Source organism: Ovis canadensis, chromosome 1 (genome assembly GCF_042477335.2).
Source record: "Ovis canadensis isolate MfBH-ARS-UI-01 breed Bighorn chromosome 1, ARS-UI_OviCan_v2, whole genome shotgun sequence".
NCBI lineage: Eukaryota > Metazoa > Chordata > Mammalia > Artiodactyla > Bovidae > Ovis > Ovis canadensis.
The window spans coordinates 120,033,848-120,060,106 of NC_091245.1; the positions used below are offsets into that span (position 1 = coordinate 120,033,848).

General features: G+C 38.5%; 1 protein-coding gene across 4 annotated transcripts in view; it reads left to right on the forward strand.

The window, feature by feature from the left end:
* MAEL (maelstrom spermatogenic transposon silencer) overlaps positions 1 to 26,259 on the forward strand; it is a 74,347-nt gene that overhangs the window by 11,957 nt on the left and 36,131 nt on the right. For 3 of the 4 annotated variants that reach the window (XM_069547938.1, XM_069547920.1, XM_069547928.1), the window contains 5 exons: positions 7,817 to 7,900; positions 8,148 to 8,240; positions 9,497 to 9,596; positions 10,524 to 10,679; positions 12,711 to 12,752. In XM_069547938.1, the coding sequence (XP_069404039.1) occupies positions 8,184 to 8,240; positions 9,497 to 9,596; positions 10,524 to 10,679; positions 12,711 to 12,752 (355 nt within the window). In that variant the 5' untranslated portion in view covers positions 7,817 to 7,900; positions 8,148 to 8,183. Of the gene's footprint in view, positions 1 to 7,768; positions 7,901 to 8,147; positions 8,241 to 9,496; positions 9,597 to 10,523; positions 10,680 to 12,710; positions 12,753 to 26,259 lie in introns of those variants that run through there. The other variant, XM_069547910.1, reaches the window with a different exon arrangement.

Below are 26,259 nucleotides of genomic sequence, written 5' to 3' on the forward strand. Positions count from 1 at the left end.
CAGGCAGGTTCTTTACCAGCTGAGTCACCAGGGAAGCCCAAGAATACTGGAATGGGTAGCTTATCCCTTCTCCAGCAGATCTTCCTGAACCAGGAATCGAACTGGAGCTCCTCTTTTGCAGGGAATTCTTTACCAGCTAAGCTACCAGGGAAGCCCCATTCTTTTTCTAGTTCAGTCACTCAGTCATGTCTAGTTCTTTGCAACCCCATGGACTGCAGCACATCAGGCCTCCCTGTCCATCCCAACTCCTGGAGTTTACTCAAACTCATGTCCATTGAGTTGGTGATGCCATCCAACCATCTCATCCTCTGCCATCCCCTTCTCCTCCTGCCCTCAATCCTTCCCAGCATGAGGGTCTTTTTAAATGAGTCAGTTATTCGCATCAGGTGGCCAAAGTATTGGAGTTTCAGCGTCAGCATCAGTCCTTCCAATGAATATTCAGGACTGATTTCCTTTAGTATGGACTGGTTGGATCTCCTTGCTGTCCAAGGGACTCTGAAGAGTCTTCTCCAACACCACAATTCAAAAGCATCAATTCTTCGGTGGTCAGCTTTCTCTATAGTCCAACTCTCACATCCATATATGACTACTGGAAAAACCATAGCTTTGATTAGATGGACCTTTATTGGCAAAGTAATGTCTCTGCTTTTTAATATGCTGTCTAGGTTGGTCATAACTTTTCTTCCAAGGAGCAAGCATCTTAATTTCATGGCTGCAGTCACCATCTGCAGTGATTTTGGAGCCTAAAAAAATAATGTCAGCCACTGTTTCCACTGTTTCCCCATCTATTTGCCGTGAAGTGATGGGACCAGATGCCATGAACTGACTTCTAAATGCTGGTGTTCCTCAGGACTCCATCGTGGGCCATTTTTTCTCTCTTCACTCTCAGCCTAAGTGATCTCATCCATTTCCATGAGTCTATGTACCAGCTTTATGTGGCTTACTTCCAGATTCTATTGCTAGCCCAGAACTCCAGATAGATAGCTGATTGACTGCTTGACATCTCCACTTGAATGTATAATAGGCATTTCAAAATTAACATCCATAACTGAATTCTTGACTCCCCTGCCATTACCATGCACGCCCCAACAAAAACCTGCCACCCTGTAGGATTTCTGAATAGGAAGATCCATGTGGCTGGTAAGAGGGGAACACTATTCTGTTTACATAGGACCTTACTTAAGTAAAACCAGGAAAAAATCAGTTGTAACATAGAAGGAGAGGAGCAGATAATAGTAGTATGAGGAGCAGACCCTCTTTGGTACTAGAAAGCCTAGTATTCCTCTTTCTCTCACTTCTGTAACCAATCCGTCGGCTAGTTCTATTTTTCCACAAAGTGCAATTAAAACCATGGTCAGCTCTCCATGTCCGCTCCATGTCTCTGTTCTAGGTCATCATCATTTCACATGGACTCCTGAAGGAACCTTTTAACTCATCTCCTTGTGCCCATTCTTGATTTGAAACTGTTTTCTGACTAGCATCAAGAGTGACCTTCTTAAACTCTAAACCATGTGACACTTAAAAAATCTCTTAAATGACCACCAACGTCCTTAGGATAATACTTGAACCCCTGATACTGGCCAAATCCCAGTCCTTGCTGGTTACTCCATCCTCAGTAAGCATCGCACTCCACCTGACTGGATATACTTCAGCAACACCAACCAATCTTCTGTTTGTTCTGAGGATTCACCAAGCTCTTTATTGTCTGAGGCTTTTTCAGAGGCTGTTCCCTCTGTCTGGAATGCACTTCTTCAACTCTTAACATGACTAGCTCCATACCTTTGCATTGTTTCTCATTTTAAATGACATCTCAGAAAGATTTGCCTCTGATCACCTATCTAAACATTTAACAGTTAAATCCAAGTATTATTTTAAGTGTTTAAAATAAGATAAAGCAATCTGAGCCAAGACGGAGTAACAGAAAATGAATTTATCAACTGGTCAAAATATATGAAACAATCTTTTCAGAAACTGGACATCAGGGAGCAGAGGCGAATAATCCCTGAAAGAACAGAAGCAAACAGGGTGAGCCTTGTGATTGCCCCAGGTTGCTGCTCAGAGAGAGTATCCAGAATGCAGAATCAAGAGTAGTAACCTAGGCAGAGCCCTGTGGTCTCCTTGAAAGATGGAGTTTGTTGTCTAGGTAGGCCAAGGTGGCTAGAGTTCACAGGGCAGAGTATTAGACGAAGAGAGCAACACAAAGAAAAGCTCTGGAAATCTGCTGAGGATCTCCCTTGGAGCTGTAGCTGAATACTGATCAGTGCATGTGTGGGAGGGAACTATACAGTGCCAGGGAAAGAACAACCTGAAAGGACTGGAAGGAACAATCCTTGAAATTCATACAGGGCTAGAAATAGTCTGTGTTTCCATTAGCCAAAGTGGAAAAACCTGCAAATTCGTGGGTTATCAGCACAGTACTCAGAAGCATGTTATATCAGCAGAGGAGAAAATGAGTCCTAAAGGTTGCTCTAAATCTGAATAACTAAGCATAAAAGCAAACCGCAAAAGGAGGTAAAACAAGACCCAAATTGTTTCCGAAAACATAATACAAAGCACAAGAATATTTATTAGAAAAATGTGCAGCATCCAACAGGGTAAAATTTACAATGGTCATCCAACCAAATATTGCCCAGCTTACAAAGAAGCAGGACAAAATAAAACCCATAATAATAAGAAAAATCAACCAGTAAAAACAGACCCAGAAATGACACAGATGATGGAATGAGTGGACAAAGACAGTCAGTAGTTACTATAACTACATTCCATGTTAAAGGTAGAAGACAGATAGACCATGTTAAGTAGAAATATGGAAGACATAAGAAAGATTTAAATAAAATTCTAGAGATGTAAACTAAATGATCTGATACCAAAAAAATATACTGGATGGGTTTAGTAGCAAATTAGATTTCGCAAAAGAAAAGGTTAGTAAACATGAAGAAACAGTAGAAACTGCAAAATGAAACAAAGATGAAACAAGAGAACAAAGACTGAAGGAAAAACAAATGAACAGAGTATCAGTGAATTGTGGGGCAACTTCAAGGGGCCCAAGGGGGTGGATATGTTTATTATCTTGATGGTGGCAATGGTTTCACAGCTGTACACATATGTTAAAACTCATCTAGTTGTACGCTTTAGATATATGTATTTAACTTACTATACTTCCATCATGTCTCAACATTGATATAAAAAAAAAAATCTGAAACTAAAATCCCAGATAATAACAAGTGGAATAGTGGAGCAGTGAGTTGGGATACTAAGTGAGGGGAAGCAATAGTTTTCTAAGCTTCTTGTCTATTTGAGAAGAATGGATGTGGATACCTAATAACTGTATAAGTTGTTATAAAAATATGTTTTAAAACAAAACAAGTATCTTAAAAATATAGATACCTACTGAATGAGGCAAAATAGAAAGCATGACTTGAAACCAGTGTAAGAAAAAGCAGAGTAAAAAGTACTGATCAATCAATCTAAAGCAGAAAAAGGAAAAATAAGAAACCTAGAACGATGGTAAACAGAAATTGAAAATACTTGAATGAAGCTTTTTATTCAAGAATCTAAAAAAGAACCACAAAATAGCCTGAAGGAAATAGAGGGACTCCATAAACTTAAAGCAGAAATAAAAAGGAACAGGAAAACTGTAAAGTTCATCAATAAAACCCAACCTGTTTTTTTTTTTTAAGATCAGTAAAATAAACATTTGCAAGGAAAAAAGACATGAGGTAGTAATAACATTAGGAATGAAAAGGGAAAGCAATATTAGAATATGTATGTTTTAAATTATAAACAAATATTGTAATTATTTTATGCCAATAAGTTTTGTTTTCTTAAATCAACTTTATTGAAGTATAATTTACACACAGTAAAATGCACACCTTTAAAATATATTATTTGAGAAATTTTGATAACTATATGCCACTTGTAACTAGTACCGCCATAATCAAGGTATAAAATATTTCTGTCAACCCAGGGGTTCTCTTGTCAGTTCTCAGTCAATTCCCTTCCTCTACCTCTTAGCCCTAGGTAACTGCTAATTTGAGCAACCCAGGTGGCTCAGTGGTAAAGAATCTGCCTGTCAATGCAGGAGACCCAGGTTCCATCCCAGGTCTGGGAAGATCCCCTGGAGAAGGAAATGGCAACCCACTCCAGTATTCTTGCCTGGGCATTCCCTGGGGCAGGCGTGGGGGATAGGGGGTGGTGCGGGTGTGCAGGGGCAGTGTCACAAAGAGTCAGACACCACTTAGCAACTAAACAACAACTGTTCATCTTATTTCTATACAATAGTTTGGCCTTTTCTTGAGTTTTGTATAAATGGAATCAAGATATCTATCTACCCTTTTATATATTCTTTTTTTCACTCAATGAAATTATCCTGCAATTCATCCATGTTAAATATCAACAGTTCATTGCATTTCTTTCCTGAATAGCAGCCTAGTAAGTGTATGTGTTAGTGACTCATTTGTGTCCGATTCTTTGCGACCGCATGGATTGTAGCCCACTAGGCTCCTCTGTCCATGGGATTCTCCAGGCAAGAATACTGGCGGGTAGCCTTTCTTTACTCCAAGGGCTCTTTCCAACCCTGGGATCAAACTCAGGTCTCTTGCGCTGCAGGCGGACTCTTCACCATCTGAGCCACCAGGGTAGCTAATAAGGATATAGCACAATTTTAAAATCAATTCCTCTTTTAATGAAGATCTGGGTTGTCCAGTTTGAAGCTCTTACAAATAGAACTGCTATAAAGTTCATTTCCAAGTGTTTTTATTTTTTTTTCTCATTTCTCCTAAATGAATGGAAGTTCTGGGTCTGATGGTAAATGTCAGTTTATCTTTATAAGAAACTGTCACTGTATGAAAACGCTAGTTGTGGCACATCCTTGCCTACCTTTTATAGCAATATAATAGAAAACCTACATGAAACAATTTTCTAAAGAGGAATATTACCAAAATTAACTGAAGGAAAGTGAGGGAACCTAAAGAGTAATAACCATACAAAATACTGAAATGGTAATCAAAGGTCAACTCCATTCTCCATAGATATACTAGGATCAAAGCATTTTATTAGTGAAGTTCTATCCAATTGTCCAGAAATAGATAATGCCATTGTTCTTCAGAGGGAACAGAGAAAAAGATGGCAGTTCATTTTATGAGGCTATTACAATGCTTATGCCAACATTCTGTAAGGATAGCATGGAAAAAATACATCATTTAATATCACTTCAATCAAGGAGGCAAAAATCCCACATTGAGGATACTTTAAAAAATAAGCAATGCCAAGCATGATTGAGAAGAGGTTATAGTAGTAGTAATGGTAGGATACTTTAACAGAAAAATGTAGCAATATCATTTACTATACTAAACAAAGGATAAAACCATATGGTCATCTGAGAAGATGCACAAAAAGCATTTAAAAATATTTTTAAATATTGTTCTTGCTTTTAAAACATATATATATATATAACATGCATACACATACTTACACCAAACAGAGATAGACAGTTCTCTGGGAAGCACATATATATCCAAGAAAATTGACTGACACTATTTGAATCAATCTGAGAATTCAGCAGTGTCTAAATACACAAGATTAACACTAAAATCAATATGTTTCTCTACACATCATCAGTAACTAATTAGAAAATATAATGGAAAAAGAAACAGATATAATACTTCTATATACATTCTAGGAATAAAACTAACAAAGGCATAACACGAATCAGACCTTTATGAGGAAATCTATAAAACTTTATTCAAGGACAGTATTTAACATCTCAGCCTCTTACTGTAAGTGTTTCCTTTATAATACTTATGAATAACAATTTTAAAAAAACATTTTCTTAAATAATGTTTAAGAACCAGGGTGGAAACTAAATCAAATCATTCTGGTTGGTTCTCTTGCTTTTGTCATCTTACCTGCCCCTCCCCCCATTGGATTGTAAACTTTTTGAGGAAAAACATCTCGTTTGTGGTGTTCCTCCCTCTGTCCCCCTCCACCCAAGACCTTCCACAATCTTGGCACAGAGTTGGCCCCTTACAACCGTGGTGGTGGTGGTGGTTTAGTCGTAAGTCGTGTCTGACTCTTGGGACCCCGTGGATTGTAGCCTGCCAGGCTCCTCTGTCCATGGAATTTTCCAGGCAACGATACTGAAGTGGATTGCCATTTCCTTCTCCAGGGGACCTTCCCGACCCAGGAATAGAACACTAGTCTAACCCAGGTCTCCTGCATTGCAGGCAGATTCTTTACTGACTGAGCTACGAGGGAAGCCCCCTTACAACCGTAGAGCACCTATTTCTGCTTTATTGACTATGCCAAAGCTTCTGACTGTGTGGATCACCACAAACTGTGGAAAATTCTTCAAAAGATGGGAATACCAGACCATCTGACCTGCCTTTTGAGAAATCTGTATGCAGATCAAGAAGCAACAGTTAGAACTGGACATGGAAAAACAGACTGGTTCCAAATAGGAAGAGGAGTATGTCAAGGCTGTATATTGTCACCCTGCTTATTTCACTTACATGCAGAGTACATCATGAGAAACGCTGGGCTGGAGGAAGTACAAGCTGGAATCAAGATTGCTGGGAGAAATAACAATAACCTCAGATGTGCAGATGACACCACCTTTATGGCAGAAAGTGAAGAAGAACTCAAAGAGCCTCTTGATGAAAGTGAAAGAGGAGAGTGAAAAAGTTGGCTTAAAGCTCAACATTCAGAAAACTAAGATCATGGCATCTGGTCCCATCAATTCATGGCAAATAGATGAGAAAACAGTGGAAGCAGTGACAGACTTTATTTTCTTGGGCTCCAAAATCATTGCAGATGGTAACGGCAGCCATGAAATTTAAAGACGCTTCCTCCTTGGAAGAGAAGTTATGACCAACCTAGATAGCATATTAAAAAGCCAAGACATTACTTTGCCAACAAAGGTCTGCCTAGTAAAGGCTCTGGTTTTTCCAGTAGTCATACAAGGATGTGAGAGTTGAACTATAGAGAAAGCTGAACACGGAAGAATTGATGCTTTTGAGCTGCGGTGTTGGAGGAGACTCTTAAGTGTCCCTTGAATTGCAAGGAGATCCAACCAGTCCATCCTTAATGAAATCAGTCCTGAATATTCACTGGAAGGCCTGATGTTGAAGCTGAAACTCCAATACTTTGGCCACCTGATGCGAAGAACTGACTCACTGGGAAATACCCTGATCACGGGAAAGATTGAAGGCGGGAGGAGAAGGGGACGACAGAGGATGAGATGGTTGGATGGCATCACCAACTCAATGGACATGAGTTTGAGTAAACTCCTGGGAGTTGGTGATGGACAGGGAAGCCTGGCGTGCTGTGGTCCATGGGGTCGAAAACAGTCAGACAGGACTGAACGACTGAACTGAACCGAACTGTAAAGCATAGAAGAACCTGAAGCATCGGCTGGTCCTCTTTACCTACTTTGAAGGATATTACGCAATAATGTACAGAAATTTCTCCAAGCCATCCTCGTGACAACACCTCCCCCACCCCGACTCATCTCCACCAATCAGAATGCTTGGCACCCTTGTCCTAGCTCCCCTTCAACCCCGCCTCCAAGGACGCACGAGGCGGAGTCTTCCGGTCTCAGGCTGTTTTTCTCCTGGAGAGGCCGATGCGCCTGCGCACCGCGCCCTGATTGGCTGAGAGTTGAGGACTGCGCGTGCAGGCCACAGCCTCGGTTACTAAGGGCGGGAGCCCGGCGAGGGCGCCGGCTGCTGGTGCTGTCTCAGGCTCTCTTCAAGGCCTGGCTACGCTCGCCATGCCGAACCGCAGGGCCAGCCGCAATGCCTACTATTTCTTCGTGCAGGAAAAGATCCCCGAACTACGACGGAGAGGCCTGCCTGTGGCTCGCGTCGCGGATGCCATTCCCTACTGCTCCGCTGACTGGGCGGTAAGGCTGGAGGCCCGTGGCCCGGGGCCAGGCAGTTGGCAAGTGGGAGGGTAGGGCGGGAGGCAAAGGGGCCTTGAGAAGGCCAGTGACCCCTGGGCCCTGCTGGAGGGGAAGGAAGCTCCCCGTTCCTGGTCCAGGGCAAACCGGCGCCGGAACCGCTTCCCAGTAATGTCCAGGCATCTGTTTTCCGGGCCCCGGGCACTAGGCCTCACTGCTGCTGCTTGTTTTCCCTTTCCATCTCCTCCAGCTCCTGAAGGAGGAGGAAAAGGAGAAATACGCAGAAATGGCTCGAGAGTGGAGAGCTGCCCAGGGGAAGGACTCCGGGCCTTCGGAGAAGCAGGTAAAGTTAACAGGAGAAGAGCAGCCACCTGCTTCACAGGTAGGCATGCTCAGTAAATGCTGGATGAGTGAATGGAGTAATGTCAAGAGTAGATGACTGGGTGATTTGGGTGAGTGCAAAAAAGAGTTTTTCTTTTTTTTTTTTCCTTAGTGTCAGAATGCTTGCTGAAAAACAAGCAGGCTCCTGAACTAGGGCACACTTTGGTTTCGTTTGATGGTGAAGGCCAGGGAAAATCCCACTGGGAAACCTGTAACCAATAAGCCATGATTAGCAAAAGGGAGTGTTGATATTGAGGATTTGTACTAGATCGCCTCTAAGGGTACTTTTGAATTCTTTTATGATTGAAGAATCTTTTTAAGATGTTTACCCGTAGTTTGGTTCCTTCTTTCTTTTTGAATGACACCAGTCTGTGTTTAAAATATTGAAATAACAGTATCTGTGGATGTTGACTAATGTTTTGTGTGCCTTACAAGATAAGAGTTGAATAAAGTTTATTTGAATTGAACATTTCTGTCTGTGTAGCAGAATGTTAAAGCACTGAATAAAATCTGTTGCTGATTCATATGTAGAAAAGGCAAGGTAGATGTAGAATTTTACCCCCTTCCTCTGTATTCTTCCCATAATGACATAGCAAAAATTCTATTCTTATTATAAACTGCTAACACTGGATTGAAATTCAATAGTTTTGCTTGTTTTAGGTTTGAGAGTTTTTTATGTTATGGATTTATGTTTGAGTAGAAGCTCTACTCAGTCGAATTCGTATTAATACTTATATTTGTGAGCCCCAATTTTTTTTGTCTTCTTTTCACTACAATTTCTTATTTCCCTTCAAAATAAAAGTCATGTTCTACATATACATCATTGAGACTTGGAGTCAACACAATCTGGTTTTTACTTCGAGTGAAGAACAAACAGTATTAGAGTACTCTGGCAAATGATATTCTTTTGGCCACTGGACAAGCATGTATTTTGTGACTCCATACGATTAGATTATCAGTAGTGGGGAAATGGCTTTCAACAGTAATTGGATTGGTTGTTTACCACCCAGCCCCTTGATTCAAAATATTTTTAGATTTTGCCATTCTCTGCCTTTGGGTGTTGGTGTTATAAACATTATTTATGTACTCATTGTGTTTACTGGCTTGGAGTGGTTACTAATCTATGGGTTGTTTCAAAATTATTTTGCTAAATTTAAGTATATGATATAAAGTGGGCAAGAGTTTAAATATATGGTCAATGATTACCTTTCTCTTTAGAAACCTGTTTGCACTCCATTGAGGAAGCCAGGCATGCTTGTACCAAAGCAGAATGTTTCACCCCCGGATCTGTCAGGCTTGTCTCTAAAAAGTGACCAAGGTAGAGTAATCCTACAGTGTTTTGCTTATATAAATTTGGGCACTTAAAATTCTTGCTTATGTTGATCAGTAAACTTGTCTTCTCTTCATTTTGATTCTGCATTTCAAAGTAATTGACTATGGTGTTCAAACATGATGGCACTAACGTTGTAAAAGATCCGGTAATATGCATTTGTTGAAGTAACACTGGGGTTTTTTTTAAAAAAACAAAAATCTGGTCTCTTGGTTTCTACCATTTCATATGCTATTAGACATACTTTTTGAATTCAAGTGTTTATAGCTAGACACTTAAATATGTTTGTTTTAAAAGTAAAGATAAATTGAGCCTAGGGCAGCAAAGAATATAATCAGAGTCCTTACTATTCCTTTTGGCTGTTTTTTTTTTTTTAATTAAATGTGTTCTGACTTTGTTAAAAACTTACTAATCTTTAGCAGTCCTTAAGTGTGGCCAATCCTGGTAAATAATACCCTTCTTACATTCTCACATTTCTTTCTTTAGAGAATTTATAAGTGGTCTTGTGTGTATTGTTAAAAGGTAAAGAGTGAACTAAATTGTCCATAGTTTGTACTAGAATTTTCCGATACTGATTCTACTTGGCTTTATTTTCCATACCCGTATATTTCTTGAATATGGGTCACAGCTTTTCTTAAGTCATTACTCACATTTTAGGCTTATATATAGCTAAGTTTTGTAGAGCTAGCTGTAAGTTTGAATAATTTTGTTATTTTATGCAAAGAGTGGTTACTGCTTTAATCCTTGGTAAATGTTATAAAAATTTATTTATCTGATACACCTGATTTATTTTCTCTTTTCTAATTCATTTAGGAATATAGGAACAGAAGGAGAAGGGTTCTAACACTTTTGTTTTTATCAAAGGAGTATATCTTGAGATGCTTATCTGTTTGTGTTGTCTTTTTGTTTTTAAAGCTCTCCTTGGAGGCATTTTTTATTTTTTAAATATTTTTAGCCATGGCGAGCTACCCCCTCACTGTGAACAGCGCTTCCTCCCTTGTGAAATAGGCTGTGTTAAATATTCTCTCCAAGAAGGTATTATGGCAGATTTCCACAGTTTTATAAATCCTGGTAAGTAGCCAATTAGAGTAGATGCTAGATGTTAAGAAGTTACTTTTTTATATTGATCTTATTTGATAATAGTATTTTTCTTAAAAGCTGTTGTATGGGTGAGTTCTTCAAATGTAGACTGGGTGAAAAACTATTGAGAATGAAGTGTTTGACAGAGTTTCTGGTTTAGGCTTTTAACCTCAAGTAAGCGTTAAAGTAGGAGGAGAGTGAAAAACTTGGCTTAAAGCTCAACATTCAGAAAACGAAGATCATGGCATCTGGTCCCATCACTTCATGGGAAATAGGTGGAGAAACAGTGGAAACAGTGTCAGACTTTATTTTTTTGAGCTCCAAAATCACTGCAGATGGTGACTGCAGCCATGGAATTAAAAGACGCTTACCACTTGGAAGGAAAGTTATGACTAACCTAGACAGCATATTCAAAAGCAGAGACCTTACTTTGCCAGCAAAGGTCCATCTAGTCAAGGCTATGGTTTTTCCAGTGGTCATGTATGGATGTGAGAGTTGGACTGTGTAGAAAGCTGAGCGCCGAAGAATTGATGCTTTTGAACTGTGGTGTTGGAGAAGACTTGAGAGTCCCATGGACTGCAGGGAGATCCAACCAGTCCATCCTAAAGGAAATCAACTCTGGGATTTCTTTGGAAGGAATGATGCTAAAGCTGAAACTCCAATATTTTGGCCACCTCATGCGAAGAGTTGACTCATTGGAAAAGACTCTGATGCTGGGAGGGATTGGGGGCAGGAGGAAAAGGGAACGACAGAGGATGAGATGGCTGGATGGCATCACTGACTCGATGGATATGAGTTTGAGTAAACTCTGGGAGTTGGTGGTGGACAGGGAGGCCTGGTGTGCTGCGATTCATGTGGTCGCAAAGAGTTGGACACGGCTGAGTGACTGAACTGAACTGAACTGAAGCATTAAAGTTGAGCAGATAGAATGCCTGAAAAAATCTGTAGCCTGCTATTTGCTTATCTGTAGTCTTAGAATTTCCTGAAAGTTTTGCTCTTTTGTTTCTTTACCTCATCCTTCACCTCAGCAGTTCTTAGTTTTTAACTTGGTGTTGACTTGTAACCTTGAGCAAAATATTTATCCTTTCTGAACCTATTAATTAATCTATAAAGTAGGGATAATACCTGTTGGAGGGCTGTTCTAATGTGGGAGACCTGGGTTTGATCACTGGATTGGGAAGATCCGCTGGAAAAGGGAATGACCACCCACTCCAGTATTCTGGCCTGGAGAATTCCATGGGATTGCAAAGAGTAAGACACGGCTGAACGACTTTCATTTTTACTTTTATAAAGAATACATGATACGGTATGGAAATAGACTAGTATTTAAAAGACTTTCAGATATTATTATTCCTACTACTATTTCACTCCATCAAAAGCAGTTAGTAATGAACACATAGGATTTGATTCAGTTCTTAAGTTGGTAGATAGTAGTTAGGGGAGTACTGTACCTTTTAGAGATAAGTGAGAGGAATATATAGGGAGAACTATTTGGGGAAAGAATAATTTCATCTTTGGTTTTGTCAGTTGCTTTAAAATTGATTAGGACAGTCCAACACTTTTCCTTGTTTTGAAATAACAGGAAAATAAATTTTCCTACTTAATGAGAGTTGCTGCTTAGGAGAATTTTTGAACAGGTATAAAATGTTTAAAAGGTGGAACTTGGAGACTTTCCTCTGAGAAATATGTCAGTTATCTTGGTATATCAAGGGCCTCATCAACTGTGGCCATTTTATGGACTCCTGGCCAAGACTCTTTTAGCACAGATTTTCTTTACCTAGTATTTCTTTCTCTGTGAGGACTAACTTTTTAAAGTAGTGTGAATAATATACCAAGATTCTTTGATAGTCATCATACCATTGGTTAGGAAAAAACTCCTTTGAGGTTTAAACCTTCTGTAATTTCACATAACAATAGCAGTTACCTATGTTATGATATAGTATATTACTATGGAATATTACTGTAGTACAGCCAAGAGCTTCTGGATTTCTGCATCTCTCAATAAAATATTTTGAATTACAGGTGAAATTCCACGAGGATTTCGTTTTCATTGTCAGGCTGCAAGTAAGTATAAAGGAGTGGGATAGAATATAGGCATTGACTATAAGTGACCTGGTTAAGATGCTCTTTAAACAGATACATAAAACATTAGAAGATAATCTTAAATTATTGTTGGTAAATCTTCTTAAAAGTGGTAGATAGTGTGTGTAAGCCTTAAAATTTTTAAAATTACAAGCAATGATAGAATAATGTCCTTTTCCTGTTATGGAGATTGTGTTTTTATTTGTTTGGGTTTTTGTTGTTGTTGTTGTTTGTTTTTTTTTCCTGCTTATATCCTTTGGCTTGAAGATCAGTGGCTTTTACTGGCCAGGTGCTTAGGTAGGTCTTCTAACAGGTATAAGGTTATCTAGATTTAGGGCTGTTCACAGAAATGTCCATTCAAAAGTAAGGGGGGGGAAATTTTATGCTTCGAAAGTAACAGAACAATAGTATTAAACAGATGAAACAGCTATGAATTGATTTTTCAGATGAGGAAAACAGGTTTCTATGTAAAGTGTCTTGCAACCAAAGGATGTGACTGTATAAATCTTACTCTTATACTCGTTTCTAGAAACTAGATTTTAACCAATGTCAGGGTTTAAAAGTTTTTCTTAAAAATGTAGACAACTAGTCTATAGAAGTGTTTGAAATTAGAAATGTTTTTCAAATCTGCTATAACAAGCAGCTGTTTTGTAATATTTATTTTTGATTGTGTTCTTTGAGTTTTTCCCAGTCTTAGTAAAAAAATATGTGTTAGTCCCTTTTTTGTTTGTTTTTTTGAGTCAGAGCTGTGGGCTTTGGAATAAGGAGTTTAAGGCAGTCTTTTAGTAAGTTCTGTTATGTAGCTTGAGGTAAACAAAATGTATAGAATAAAAATGCTGTTGTAACTTTAAGATGTGAACCCAGCTCATCTCAAGTGTTAAATTGTCTGAAGCTGTTTGGCAAAATAGGTAGTAGTAAAAAAGTAACAGTAAAAACTTAGCTGGTGAATTAATTTCACATTTTTACTTAAGCTCTGTTTATGGTTTGTTCATCTCATGACTGCATTGGAATCCCTATATGCCAGACACTCATTTGTAAGAATGCCCTTGACTGTTTATTTTGTTTCTGATTAATTTTTATTTATTTATTTATTTATTTATTTAATTTTAAAATCTTTAATTCTTACATGTGTTCCCAAACATGAACCCCCCTCCCACCTCCCTCCCCATAACATCTCTGTGGGTCATCCCCATGCACCAGCCCCAAGCATGCTGTATCCTGCATCTGACATAGACTGGCGATTCAATTCTTACATGATAGTATACATGTTAGAATGCCATTCTCCCAAATCATCCCACCAAAAAAACTTATTTTTGCAATGGTCTCAAAATTAAGTGGTTAACAGAAAGTGTGGTTCTTGAAAGCAATCCTGTTAAGGTCTCCAGGAATGTTTCTTGAGTTATTTTTCACACTGTTTGAAACCAAGCACGATGTTTTTCATTCAGGAAACCTAAGATACTTGGAGCTTACCAATTTAAGCATGTCTTAAATTGCCAATTTTATAGCCCTAGGGAATGTATCAATTAAATAAGATAAATGACTGTATTAGAATGACAGCTACATCAACAGAATAAAGATACCAAGGGTAGTGTAATCCAGCTGATATCTCACACAGTGACACCCTGAGAGAGATACACATGATTAATCGCTAAGGACAGGACATTCAGATCTGCCTGACACTCCTGTGCTGGCTGGTGTTTAAGAAGCACGTGTGAGACTGAGTGAAGGCTTCGTGGGCATTATGGTTTAGCACATTATATTGAAGAATTTTAAGCTTGGAAGAGATTTTGATAGTCTCCCATGTCCCGCCCACCCCTACAACGTTCCTCTGAATGGGAGTTCAGGTTTTGTGTGTGTGTGTTGGGGGTGTGGGGTTGGGTAGGAGATTTGGGCCCTCTCATTCTCCAGTACTTCACCAGAGGCGCTCTGCTGCTTTCCTGTTCATAGTTAATCATTTTGAGAGATAAGTTCTGCTTTAACATGAGCCCAGCCTTAGAAACTGCTTTCAGCTTCCTATATGGAAGGTCTATCAGCTTTTAAAACGATGCTTCATACACATATAAAAAGATTATAACATTCACTTAAAATTTAAAGAAAATTAACAGCAGTGCACCTGCCAGTCAGCTGAAGAAATAGCACTTTGCTGTTATCACTGAAGGCCCCTATATTTCTCTCTGATTTCATCCCCCCCTTAAGAGAACCACGGTTCTGAATTTTGTGTGATTTCCTTTGTTTTATGAATAGTTTTATGATAAGTACATGTTTAAATAATGTATTTTATTTTGTTTATTTGAACTTCTCAGTCATGTCTGACTCTTTGCAACTTCATGTGCTGCCCAACCAAGCTCCTCTGTTCATGGAATTCTTCAGGCAAGAGTACTGGAGTGGGGCCTTCCCTTGTGGTGCAGTGAATAAGACTCTGTGCTCCCAATGCTCAGGGCCTGGGTCAGTCCCTGGTCAGGGAACTAGATCCCACATGCCGAAACTAAGATCTGGAGCAGCCAAATAAATACATGTTTTGTTTAAAAAAAAAAAAAAGAATACTGGGATGGGTAGCCATTCCCTTCTCCAGGGCATCTTCCCAACCCAGGAATTGAACCCAGGTCTCCTTCATTGCAGGAAGATTCTTTACTCTGAGCCATCAGGGAAACGCCACATATTCTGTATATTTCTGTGTATTTTTTAAATGACGTCTTTCCCCCTATTTCTCTGTTGGATTGTTTGTCATCTTTATTGGTGTATGGAAGTTTATAGTATATCTGTTTTTATTGATTATTTTAATTGTGTGCAGATACCTGTTTTCATTTTTCTCTCATGGGTATTTTAATTTATAGAAGTTTTTATTTTTAATGTAGTAAAGGTATCAATTTTTTCCCTGATAGCTTGTGGGTGCTTGGGGTCTTATTTAAGAATTCCCTTTTACTTTTTTTTGTAGTAAACTTTAAAGAATTTATTTTTACTTGACCTACTTATATTTCTCAGAATGAGAATATATACATTATTTACCAATAAATGCTTAATGCTTTAAACTTACAATTACCTTACTTGCAGAAATTTGGAAATCATTCCAATTAACTGGAAAAAAATACAAATTTTTTTTTGTTTTTATAATTCAGAATATATTTAAAATAAAATTTCCATAGCAGCCAGAACCTTTAACCAAAAATCCAGAACTGCAGTCTCTTAAGGGTAACAAAATGGCCACATACTAATTATCTTGAATATTAGCTCAGGAAAAGAAATATGTGGCTCTTAAAACAAGACTGGCTAGCAATTGGTACAGTTTTACTTTCTGGGCGTACAAAGCTGTCTTTATTTCATCTGTTCAAACACAGACAATTGCTCCAAATTTAAAGTTTAAATGGACTTTCAACATTTAATATTGGTGATGCTTGCTAAGATTTAATAACTTCCAGCAATGAGAATCAGAAAATGACCACAATTAAAATTATCCTGAATGACTTAACTACTACACAGAGTAATCTGCCATTTTATAGTGTTTTTGAATTACATGGTATTTTTTCACAAATATAACACCTCATTAAATATCTTGTAAACCACTTTGTAGTTACAATAAGGGTTGTGAGGTTAAGTTCCAAAGATAATTATGTAATTAGTTTCACATTGCAAGACAATGCAAATCTCAGGCAAAATCAGCATTAGGAATGCAGTCTGTTGATCACTACAGTCCATGGAGTCGCCCATACTCTTAAGAGGATGCTCATCTATAATGGGCACCATCTTATTCAGTCATGGTATTAATACTACACTTCCAAAATCCAAGTAGATAAACAGTGTAATGGAGTCCTGCTTTACAAATCATCTATTAAATCTGCCTGTAAAACTAAAAAATTTATTTTTCCAAAAGGTCAAATGAGTTACACTTATTTTATCCTTAACCCCAGGTAAAGAATTCCCTTCTCCTTGAAGGCCATGAAGATATCTTTATTTTATAGTTCCAAGATCTTATTCCACTTGGAATTGACTTGGGTATGATGTGAAGTGGAGGTTCAGCTTCTTTTTTCCCTTGTGGGTAATGGGTGTGATGTGAGGTGGAGGTTCAGCTTCTTTTCTCCCTTGTGGGTAATGGGTATGATGTGAGGTGGAGGTTCAGCTTCTTTTTTCCATTTTGGGTAATGGGTATGATGTGAGGTGGAGGTTCAGCTTCTTTTTTCCATTTTGGGTAATGGGTATGATGTGAGGTGGAGGTTCAGCTTCTTTTTTCCATTTTGGGTAATGGGTATGATGTGAGGTGGAGGTTCAGCTTCTTTTTTCCATTTTGGGTAATGGGTGTGATGTGAGGTGGAGGTTCAGCTTCTTTTTTCCCCTGTAGGTAATGGGTATGATGTGAGGTGGAGGTTCAGCTTCTTTTCTCCCTTGTGGGTGATCTGCTGTCCCATCTATTGAATGATCTATGTGTCCCATGTGCAGTGCCACGCCACACTTCTGCTTATGCATGAGTCTTTTTGATATCGTCTGTCCTATTAATCTGCTTGTTTTTTAGTGCCAATTTATTGTTAAAACACAATATTTTCATAATATTTTTACTTTGTTTTTTTTTGGAATATTATGGCTGTTCTTGTCTCTTTGATCTTCCACATACAATTTATCATGCGTCACAAAAAAGCTATTGAGATTAAGAATCTCCTGATTTAGAATCACAGGATTCTAATCTTAGGATTTGGGGGATTTTGAGGGGAGTGTTTGTGCATTTTTATTTTAACTTTTATACATTTTTTAAAGATTACTTTTCACTTATAGTTATTAAAGACCGTTGGTTATATTCTCCATGTTGTACAGTACATGCTTGAGTCTCTATTATACCTCATCCTTAGTACCTCCCATTCCCCCACCCTTATCTTGCACCTCTGCCCACTGGAAGCCACTGGTTTGTTCTCTATATGAGTCTTCTTTTACATTGACTAATTTGTTGTAGTTTTTAGATCCACATACAGTACTGATCTTGGTCTGATTTATTTCACTTGGCATAGTGTCCTCCAAGTCCATCTGTTACAGCAAATAGCAGTGTTTTATTCTTTCTTAATGACTGGGTAGTGGTCCTATGCATGTATATATCACAGCTTCTTTTTAAATTTTTATTTTATATTTGAATATAGTTGATTTGGGCTTCCCAGGTGGCATGAGTGGTATAAAAAACCCCCGTGCCAGTGCAGGAGAGGTAAGAGACGTGGGTTTGATCCCTGGGTTGAGAAGATCTCCTAGAGGAGGGCACAGCAGCCCTCTCCAGTATTCCTACCTGATGCATCCCATGGACAGAGGAGCCTGATGGGCTACAGTCCATGGGGTTGCCAAGAGTTGGACAGGACTGAAGCAACTTAGCATGCACAGCACACGCATGATTTACAACACTGTGTTAGTTTCAGGTGAACACAAACTGCTGTACACATGTATATCTATTGTCCAGATTCTTTTCCCATGCAGGTTATTATAGAGTATTGAGTAGGGTTTCCTGTCCTTGTTGATTATCAATTTTATATATATATATAGTAGTTCAGTTCAGTCGCTCAGTCGTGTCCGACTCTTTGCGACCCCATGAACCGCAGCATGCCAGGCCTCCGTGTCCATCACCAACTCCCGGAGTTCACTCAAACTCATGTCCATCGAGTCGGTGATGCCATCCAACCATATCACCCTCTGTTGTCCCCTTCTCCTCCTGCCGCCAGTCCCTCCCAGCATCAGGGTCTTTTCCAGTGAGTCAACTCTTTGCATGAGGTGGCCAAAGTATTGGAGTTTCAGCTTTAGCATCAGTCCTTCCCAGGACTTCCAGTCCTTCCCAGAACACCCAGGACTGATCTCCTTTAGGATGGACTGGTTGGATCTCCTTGCAGTCCAAGGGACTCTCAAGAGTCTTCTCCAACACCACAGTTCAAAATTCTTTGGCACTCAACTTTCTTTATGGTCCAACTCTCACATCCATACATGACCACTGGAAAAACCATAGCCTGGACTAGATGGACCTTTGTTGATAAAGTAGTGTCTTGTGTATATGTTAATCCCAAACTCCTAATTTATCCCTCCCCTCCTTACCTTTCCCCTTTGGTAGCCATAAGTTTGTTTTCTAAATCTGTGAATATGCTTCTGTTTTGTAAATAAGTTCATTTGTATCATTTTTCTTTTTTTAGATTCCGCATGTAGCAATACCATATATATCTTTGTCTGGCTTACTTCACTTGGTGTGATAATCTCTCTAGGTTATAGAGATTGTCTATGGATCTATCCGTATTGGCTGCAAGTGGCATTTTTTGGGGGAGGCCCCTCCCCCCACCACACACAATGTGGTATTTCAGTTCCCCAACCGGGGATTAAACCTGTGCCTCTGCAGTGGAAGTACAGTGTGAGCCAATGGATGCTGGGTAAATCCCTGCGAATGGCATTATCTTACTCTTTTTTTTTCCATTGTATATATGTACCACATCTTTATCCATTCATCTGTTGATGGACATTTAGGTTGCTTCCGTTTCTTGGCTATTGGAAATAGTACTGCGGTGAACATTGAAGTGCATGTATATTTTCAAAGTATGGTTTTTCTCTGGATATATGCCTAAGAGTAGGATTCTTGGATCATATGGCAACTCTCTTTTTAGTTTTTTTAAGGAACCTCCAGACTCCTTTCATAGTGGTTGTACCAATTTACATTCTTACCAACGGTGTAGGAGGTTCCTTTTTCTGCGTACCCTCTCCAGCATTTACTGTTTGTAGACATTTTGATGATGGCCATTCTTAGGTGATGATTTTGATTTGCATTATAATTTTTATTTGCATTATAATCAAAATTATAGTGCAAATTCATTTTATAATTGTAATGCAAACTTTATAGTAATTTATATTATATAACAATTTATAATATAATTTGGAATAAATTATAATGGAAAATTTATAATGCAATTTTTATGTTTATAAAATTTATAAAAACATTTTAAAGTTTATATAATTATGCAAATTTTGGGAAAAATTATCGAGGTGGTAATTTTTATTTGCATTATAATTTTGATTTGCATTTTGATAATTATCAAAGTTGAGCATCTTTTTATGTGCTTTTTGATCATCTGTACATCTTTGGAAAAATGTTTATTAAGATCTTCCACCCGTTTTTTTGATTTTTTTCTTTTAATATTCAGCAGCATGAGCTGTTTGTAGATTTAGGGAGTAATGCCTTGTGGGTTGCATCATTTGAAAATATTTTTTCCAATTCTGTGGGTTGTCTTGTGGCTTTGTTTATGGTTTGCTTTGTTGTGTGAAAGCTTTTTAAATATTTATTTTTATTTATGTATTTATTTTGTTGAGCCAGGTCTTAGTTGTAGCCCAGGGGATCTTCAAACTTTGTTGCAGCATTTGGGATCTAGCTCCCTGATGAAAGGGTCGAACCAGGGCTTCCTGCATTGAGAACTTAGAGCCTTAGCAACTAGACCACTAGGGACGTCCTGTGTAAAAGCTTTTAGTTAGATCCTATTTGTTTATTATTGTTTTTATTGTTATTAGAACATGGATCCAAAAAGATATTGCTGTGATTTATGTCAGAGAGTGTTCTGTTTTCCTCTTAAGAGTTTTATAATATCTGGTCTTACATTTAGGTTTTTAATCATTTGGAGCTTATTTTTGTTTACATTCTTAAAGAATGTTTTAATATTATATCATTCTGTTACATGTGTCTGTCCATTTTTCCCAGCACCACTTACTGAAGAGACTGTCCTTTCTCCATTGTATATTCTTGCCTTCTTTGCTATAGATTATTGACCATAGGTGAGTGGGTTTATTTCTGGGCTTTCTATCCTATTCCGTTGTTCTGTGTTTTTGTATGAGTACCATACTGTTTTGATGACTATAGCTTTATAGTATAATCTAAAGTCAGGGAGCCTAATTCCTCCAGCTCTGTTCATCTTAAGATTGCTTTGGCTGTTTTGGAGTCTTTTGTGTCTGCATACAAATTTTAAGATTTTTTTTTGTTCTAGTCCTCTAAAACAGTGCCATTGGTAATTTGATAGGGATTGCATTGAGTTAGTACACTACCTTGGGTAGTATAATCATTTTTTTTTGACAATATTGATTCTTCAGATCCGAGAACATGGTATATCTGTCTGTGTCATCTTTAGTTTCTTTCCTCTGCATCTTCTAGTTTTCAGAGTACAGGTCTTTTGCCTCCTTCAGTTCAGTTCAATCACTCAGTCGTGTCCAACTCTTTGCAACCCCATGAATTGCAGCACGCCAGGCCTCCCTGTCCATCACCAACTCCCAGAGTTCACTCAAACTCATGTACATCAAGTCAGTGATGCCATCCAGCCATCTCATCCTGTCGTCCCCTTCTCCTCCTGTCCCCAGTCCCTCCCAGCATCAGAGTCTTTTCCAGTGAGTCAGCTCTTCACATCAGGTAGCCAAAGTATTGGAGTTTCAGCTTTAGCATCATTCCTTCCAAAGAACACCCAGGACTGGTCACCTTTAGAATGAACTGGTTGGATCTCCTTGCAGTCCAAGGGACTCTCAAGGGTCTTCTCCAACACCACAGTTCAAAAGCATCAATTCTTCAGTGCTCAGCTTTCTTCACAGTCCAACTCTCACATCCATACATGACTACTGGAAAAACCATAGCCTTGACTAGACAGACCTTTGTTGGCAAAGTAATGTCTCTGCTTTTGAATATGCTATCTAGGTTGGTCATAACTTTCCTTCCAAGGAGTAAGCATCTTTTAATTTCATGGCTACAGTCACCATCTGCAGTGATCTTGGAGCCCAAAAAAATAAAGTCTGACACTCTTTCCACTGTTTCACCATCTGTTTCCCATGAAATGATGGGACCAGATGCCATGATCTTCATTTTCTGAATGTTGAGCTTTAAGCCAACTTTTTAACTCTCCTCTTTCACTTTCATCAAGAGGCTTTTTAGTTCCTCTTCACTTTCTGCCATAAGGGTGGTGTCATCTGCATATCTGAGGTGATTGATATTTCTCCCTGCAATCTTGATTCCAGCTTGTGCTTCTTCCAGCCCAGCGTTTCTCATGATGTACTCTGCATATAAGTTAAATAAGCAGGGTGACAATATACAGCCCTGATGTACTCCTTTTCCTATTTGGAACCCGTCTGTTGTTCCATGTCCAGTTCTAATTGTTTGCCTCCTTAGGTTAAGTTTATTCTGAGGTATTTTATTCTTTTTGATGTGATGGCAAATGAGATGGTTTCCTTATTTTTTTCTTTCTGTTATTTTGTTCTTAGTGTATAAATATGCAACAGATTTCTGTGTATTAATTTAGTCTCCTAAAATTTTACTGAATTAATGGACTGTAGTAAGTTTTCTGGTAACATCTTTAGGATTTTCTATGCATAGTATCATGTCATTTTCAAACAGTGATGGTTATGCTACTACTTTTCCAATTTGGATTCCTTTTGTTTTCTTCTCTGATTGCCCTGGCTAGAACTCCCAAACTATGTTCAATAAAAGTGGTGAGCGTAGACATCCTTGTCTTGTTAGAGGGAATGTTTTTAGCTTTTCACCATTGAATATGGTGTTGAATTTGTCATATATGGCCTTTATTATGTTAAGGTATATTCCATCTGTGCCTACTTTTCTATGGATTTTCTTTAATTTGTAAATGTGGTGCATCACACTGACTTGGAGATACTTAGAAATACTTGTATCTTTGGGATAAGTCCAATTGATCATGATGTATGATCCTTTTAATATACTGTTGGATTTAGTTTGCTAGTATTTGTTGAGGTTTTTGCATCTTTGTTAATTGATATCGGCCTCTAATATTTTTGCGTGTCTTCTTTGCCTGATTTTAGCCTCATAGAATGAGTTTGGAAGTGTTCCTTCCTGTGCCATTTTTCAGAATAGTTTCAGAAGGATAGATGTTAACTTTGCTCTAAGTGTTTAATAGAGCTCGCCTGTGATGCCATCTGGTCCTGGACTTAACTTTGTTGGGAGTGTTTTAATTAGTTTCAATCTCAATACTTGTGATTGTTCTGTTTGTGTTTTCTGTTTCTTCCTGGTTTGGAAGGTTGTACTTTTCTAATAAGCTTCCCAGGTGGCTCAGTGCAGGAGACATGGGTTCCATTCCTGGGTTGGGAAGACCCCTTGGAGGAGGAAATGGCAACCCACTTCAGTATTCCTTGCCTGGAAAATCCCATGGACAGATGAGCCTGGTGGGCTACAGTCCATGAAGTCTCCAAGAATCGACACATTTGAGCAACTGAGTACAGATATGCACACACCTTTCTAATAATTTGTCCATTTCTTCTAGATTGTCCATTTTATTGATGTATAGTTGCTCATAGTAGCTTCCTATGATCCTTTGTATTTCTGTGGTATCCGTTATAATTTCTACTTATTTCACTTCTAGTTTTGAGTTCAGGCCTCTCCCTTTTTTCCTTGATGAGTCTAGCTGCAGGTTTATCAATTTTGTTTATCTTCTCAAAGAACCAGCTTTTGGTTTCATTGACCTTGTCTATTGTTTATTTTGTCTCTATTTAATTTATTGCTATATCTCCATTTCATTTATTTCTGCTCTTTCTTTCCTTCTGGTAATTTTAAATTTTTGTTTTCTCCTCTGGTTTCTCTAGGTGTAATGTTAGATTTTATTTGACAAATTTTTCTTGTTTCCTGAGATAAGACTGTGTTGCTTATAAACTTCCCTCTTAGAACTGCTTTTGATGCATCCCATAAATTTGCATCATCATGCTTTTGTTTGCATTTATCTCTAAGTTTTTTTTTAATTTCCTCTTTGTTTTTTTCCCCATGATCCATTAGTTATTTAGCAGCTTATTGTTTATCCTCTGAGTGGTTTTTTTTCTTTTTTTTTTTTAGTTTTTTTTTTTCTTGATTTTAAAAAATTCTTCTATTGTTGTGGTTGGAAAAGGTGATTGATGTAACTGCAGTTTTACCCAAGCTTGCTTTGTGGCCTAGCCTGTGATCACTCCTGGAGAATGTTTCATGTGCATTTGAGAAGAATTTGTATTCTGCTGCTTTGAGATGGAATGTTCTATAAGTGTCAGTTAAGTCTGTCTAACGTGTATTTAAGACCTGTGTTTCGTAGCAATTTTCGGTCTGGATGACCTGTCCACTGATAGAAGTGTAATGTTGAAGTCCCCACTCTTGTGTTGCTGTTGACTTCTTCTTTCATGGCTGGTGCGTGTGTCTTGTTCAGTTGCTCAGTTGTGTCTGACTCTTGTGACCCTATGGGTTGTAGCCTGCCAGGCTCCTCTGTCCATGGGATTTTTTTCAGCAAGAACCCTGGAATTGGTTTCCATTTCCTCCTCCGGGCCCAGAGGCCCATTTCTTCCTCTTCCCAACACAGAGATCAAACCTGAATCTCTATGACTATTAGTATTTGCATTATATTATTATTGCTCCTATGTTGATTGCATGTAAAATTGTTAATTCCTCTTTTTGGATTGATCTCTTGATCATTATAGGGTGGAAGTAACAAATAGATTCAAGGGATTAGGTCTGATAGAGTGCCTGAAGAACTATGCACAGAGGTTCGTGACATTGTACAGTGCAAGTAACAAATAGATTCAAGGGATTAGATTTGAGAGAGTGCCTGAAGAACTATGCACAGAGGTTCGTGACATTGTACAAGAGGCAGGGATCAAGACCATTCCCAAGGAAAAGAAATGCAAAAGAGCAAAATGGTTGTCTGAGAAAGCCTTACAAATAGCTGTGAATACAAGAAAAGTGAAAGGCAAAGGAAAAAAGCAAAGATCCAAATTGGGAAAGGAGTACGTCAGGGCTGTATATTGTCACCCTGTTTATTTAACTTATATGCAGAGTACATGAGAAACGCTGGGCTGGATGAAGTACAAGCTGGAATCAAGACTGCTGGGAGAAATATCAATAACCTCAGATATGCAGATGACACCACCCTTATGGCAGAAAGTGAAGAGGAACTAAAGAGCCCCTTGATGAAAGTGAAAGAGGAGAGAGAAAAACTTGACTTAAAGCTCAACATTCAGAAAACGAAGATCATGGCATCTGGTCCCATCACTTCATGGGAAATAGATGGGGAAACAGTGGAAACGGTGTCAGACTTTATTTTTTTGGGCTCCAAAATCACTGCAGATGGTGACTGCAGCTATGAAATTTAAAGACGCTTCCTCCTTGGAAGAGAAGTTATGACCAACCTAGACAGCATATTAGAAAGCAGAGACATTACTTTGCCAACAATGATCCATCTAGTCAAAGCTACGGTTTTTCCAGTAATCATGTATGGATGTGAGAGTTGGACTATAAAGAAAGCTGAGCACCAAAGAATTGATGCTTTTGAACTGTGGTGTTGGAGAAGACTCTTGAGAGTCCTTTGGACTGCAAGGAGATCCAGTCCATCCTAAAGGAGATCAGTCCTGAATATTCGTTGGAAGGACTGATTGCTAAAGCTGAAACTCCAATACTTTGGCCACCTGATGTGAAGAACTGACTCTTTGGAAAAGACCATGATTATGGGAAAGATTGAAGACAGGAGGAGAAGGGGATGGCAGAGGATCAGATGATTGGATGACATTACTGACTCGATGGGCATAGGTTTGAGTAAACTCTGGGAGTTGGTGATGGACAGGGAGGTCTGCTGTGCTGCAGTCCATGGTGGTCGCAAAGAATCGGACACGACTGAGCAACTGAACTGAACTTGATCATTCGGTAGTATCCTTCTTTGTATCTTGTGTGTCTTTATTTTGTTCATTTTTTCTCATACGAGTGTTATTCCATTGTTGATTTCCTTTTGCATGGAATGTCGTTTTCCATCTCTTCACTTTCAGTCTGTATGTATCCCTAGATCTGAAGTGGTTCTCTTGTAAACACCATATATGTGGCCTTATTTTTGTGCGTTTAACCACTGTATGTCTTTTGGTTGGAGCACTTGATCTGTTTACATTTAAGTTAATTACTGATACGTATGTGCTTATTGCCATTTGTTCATTTTGTTCTTGTTTTATAGGTCTCTTTTCTTCCTCTTTTGTTCCCTTGTGATTTGATGACTGTCTTCATGTTATGGTTGATTCCTTTTTCTTCTTTGTGTGAGCATTGGATACCTTTTTGTTTTTGTGTGTTGAGTCCATTATAGATTTTTGGTTTGTGGTTACCATGAGGTTTTGATATAGACGCCTATATACCCAAGATTAAGTTGCTGGTCACTTAATTTCAAATGCGTTTCCATTATCCTGCATTTGTACTCTCCTCATTCTGTGTGAGTGATTTCCTGTCTTTACTGTGTGTACTGGTGAGCTTTCCTATTTGTAATTTTGTTTCTGGTTGCAGCCTTTTCATTTCCACTTAGAGAAGTTCCTGTAGCATTTGTTATAAAACTGGCTTGGTAGTGCTGCATTCTCACAACTTTTGCTTGTCTATAAAGCTTTTCATTTCTGCATCAAATATGAATGAGAGCCTTGCTGAGTAGAGTATTTTTGGTTATCATTTTTCCCTTCATCATTTTAAATATGTCAAACCATTTCCTTTTGGCCTTTAGAGTTTCTCCTGAAGAATCAG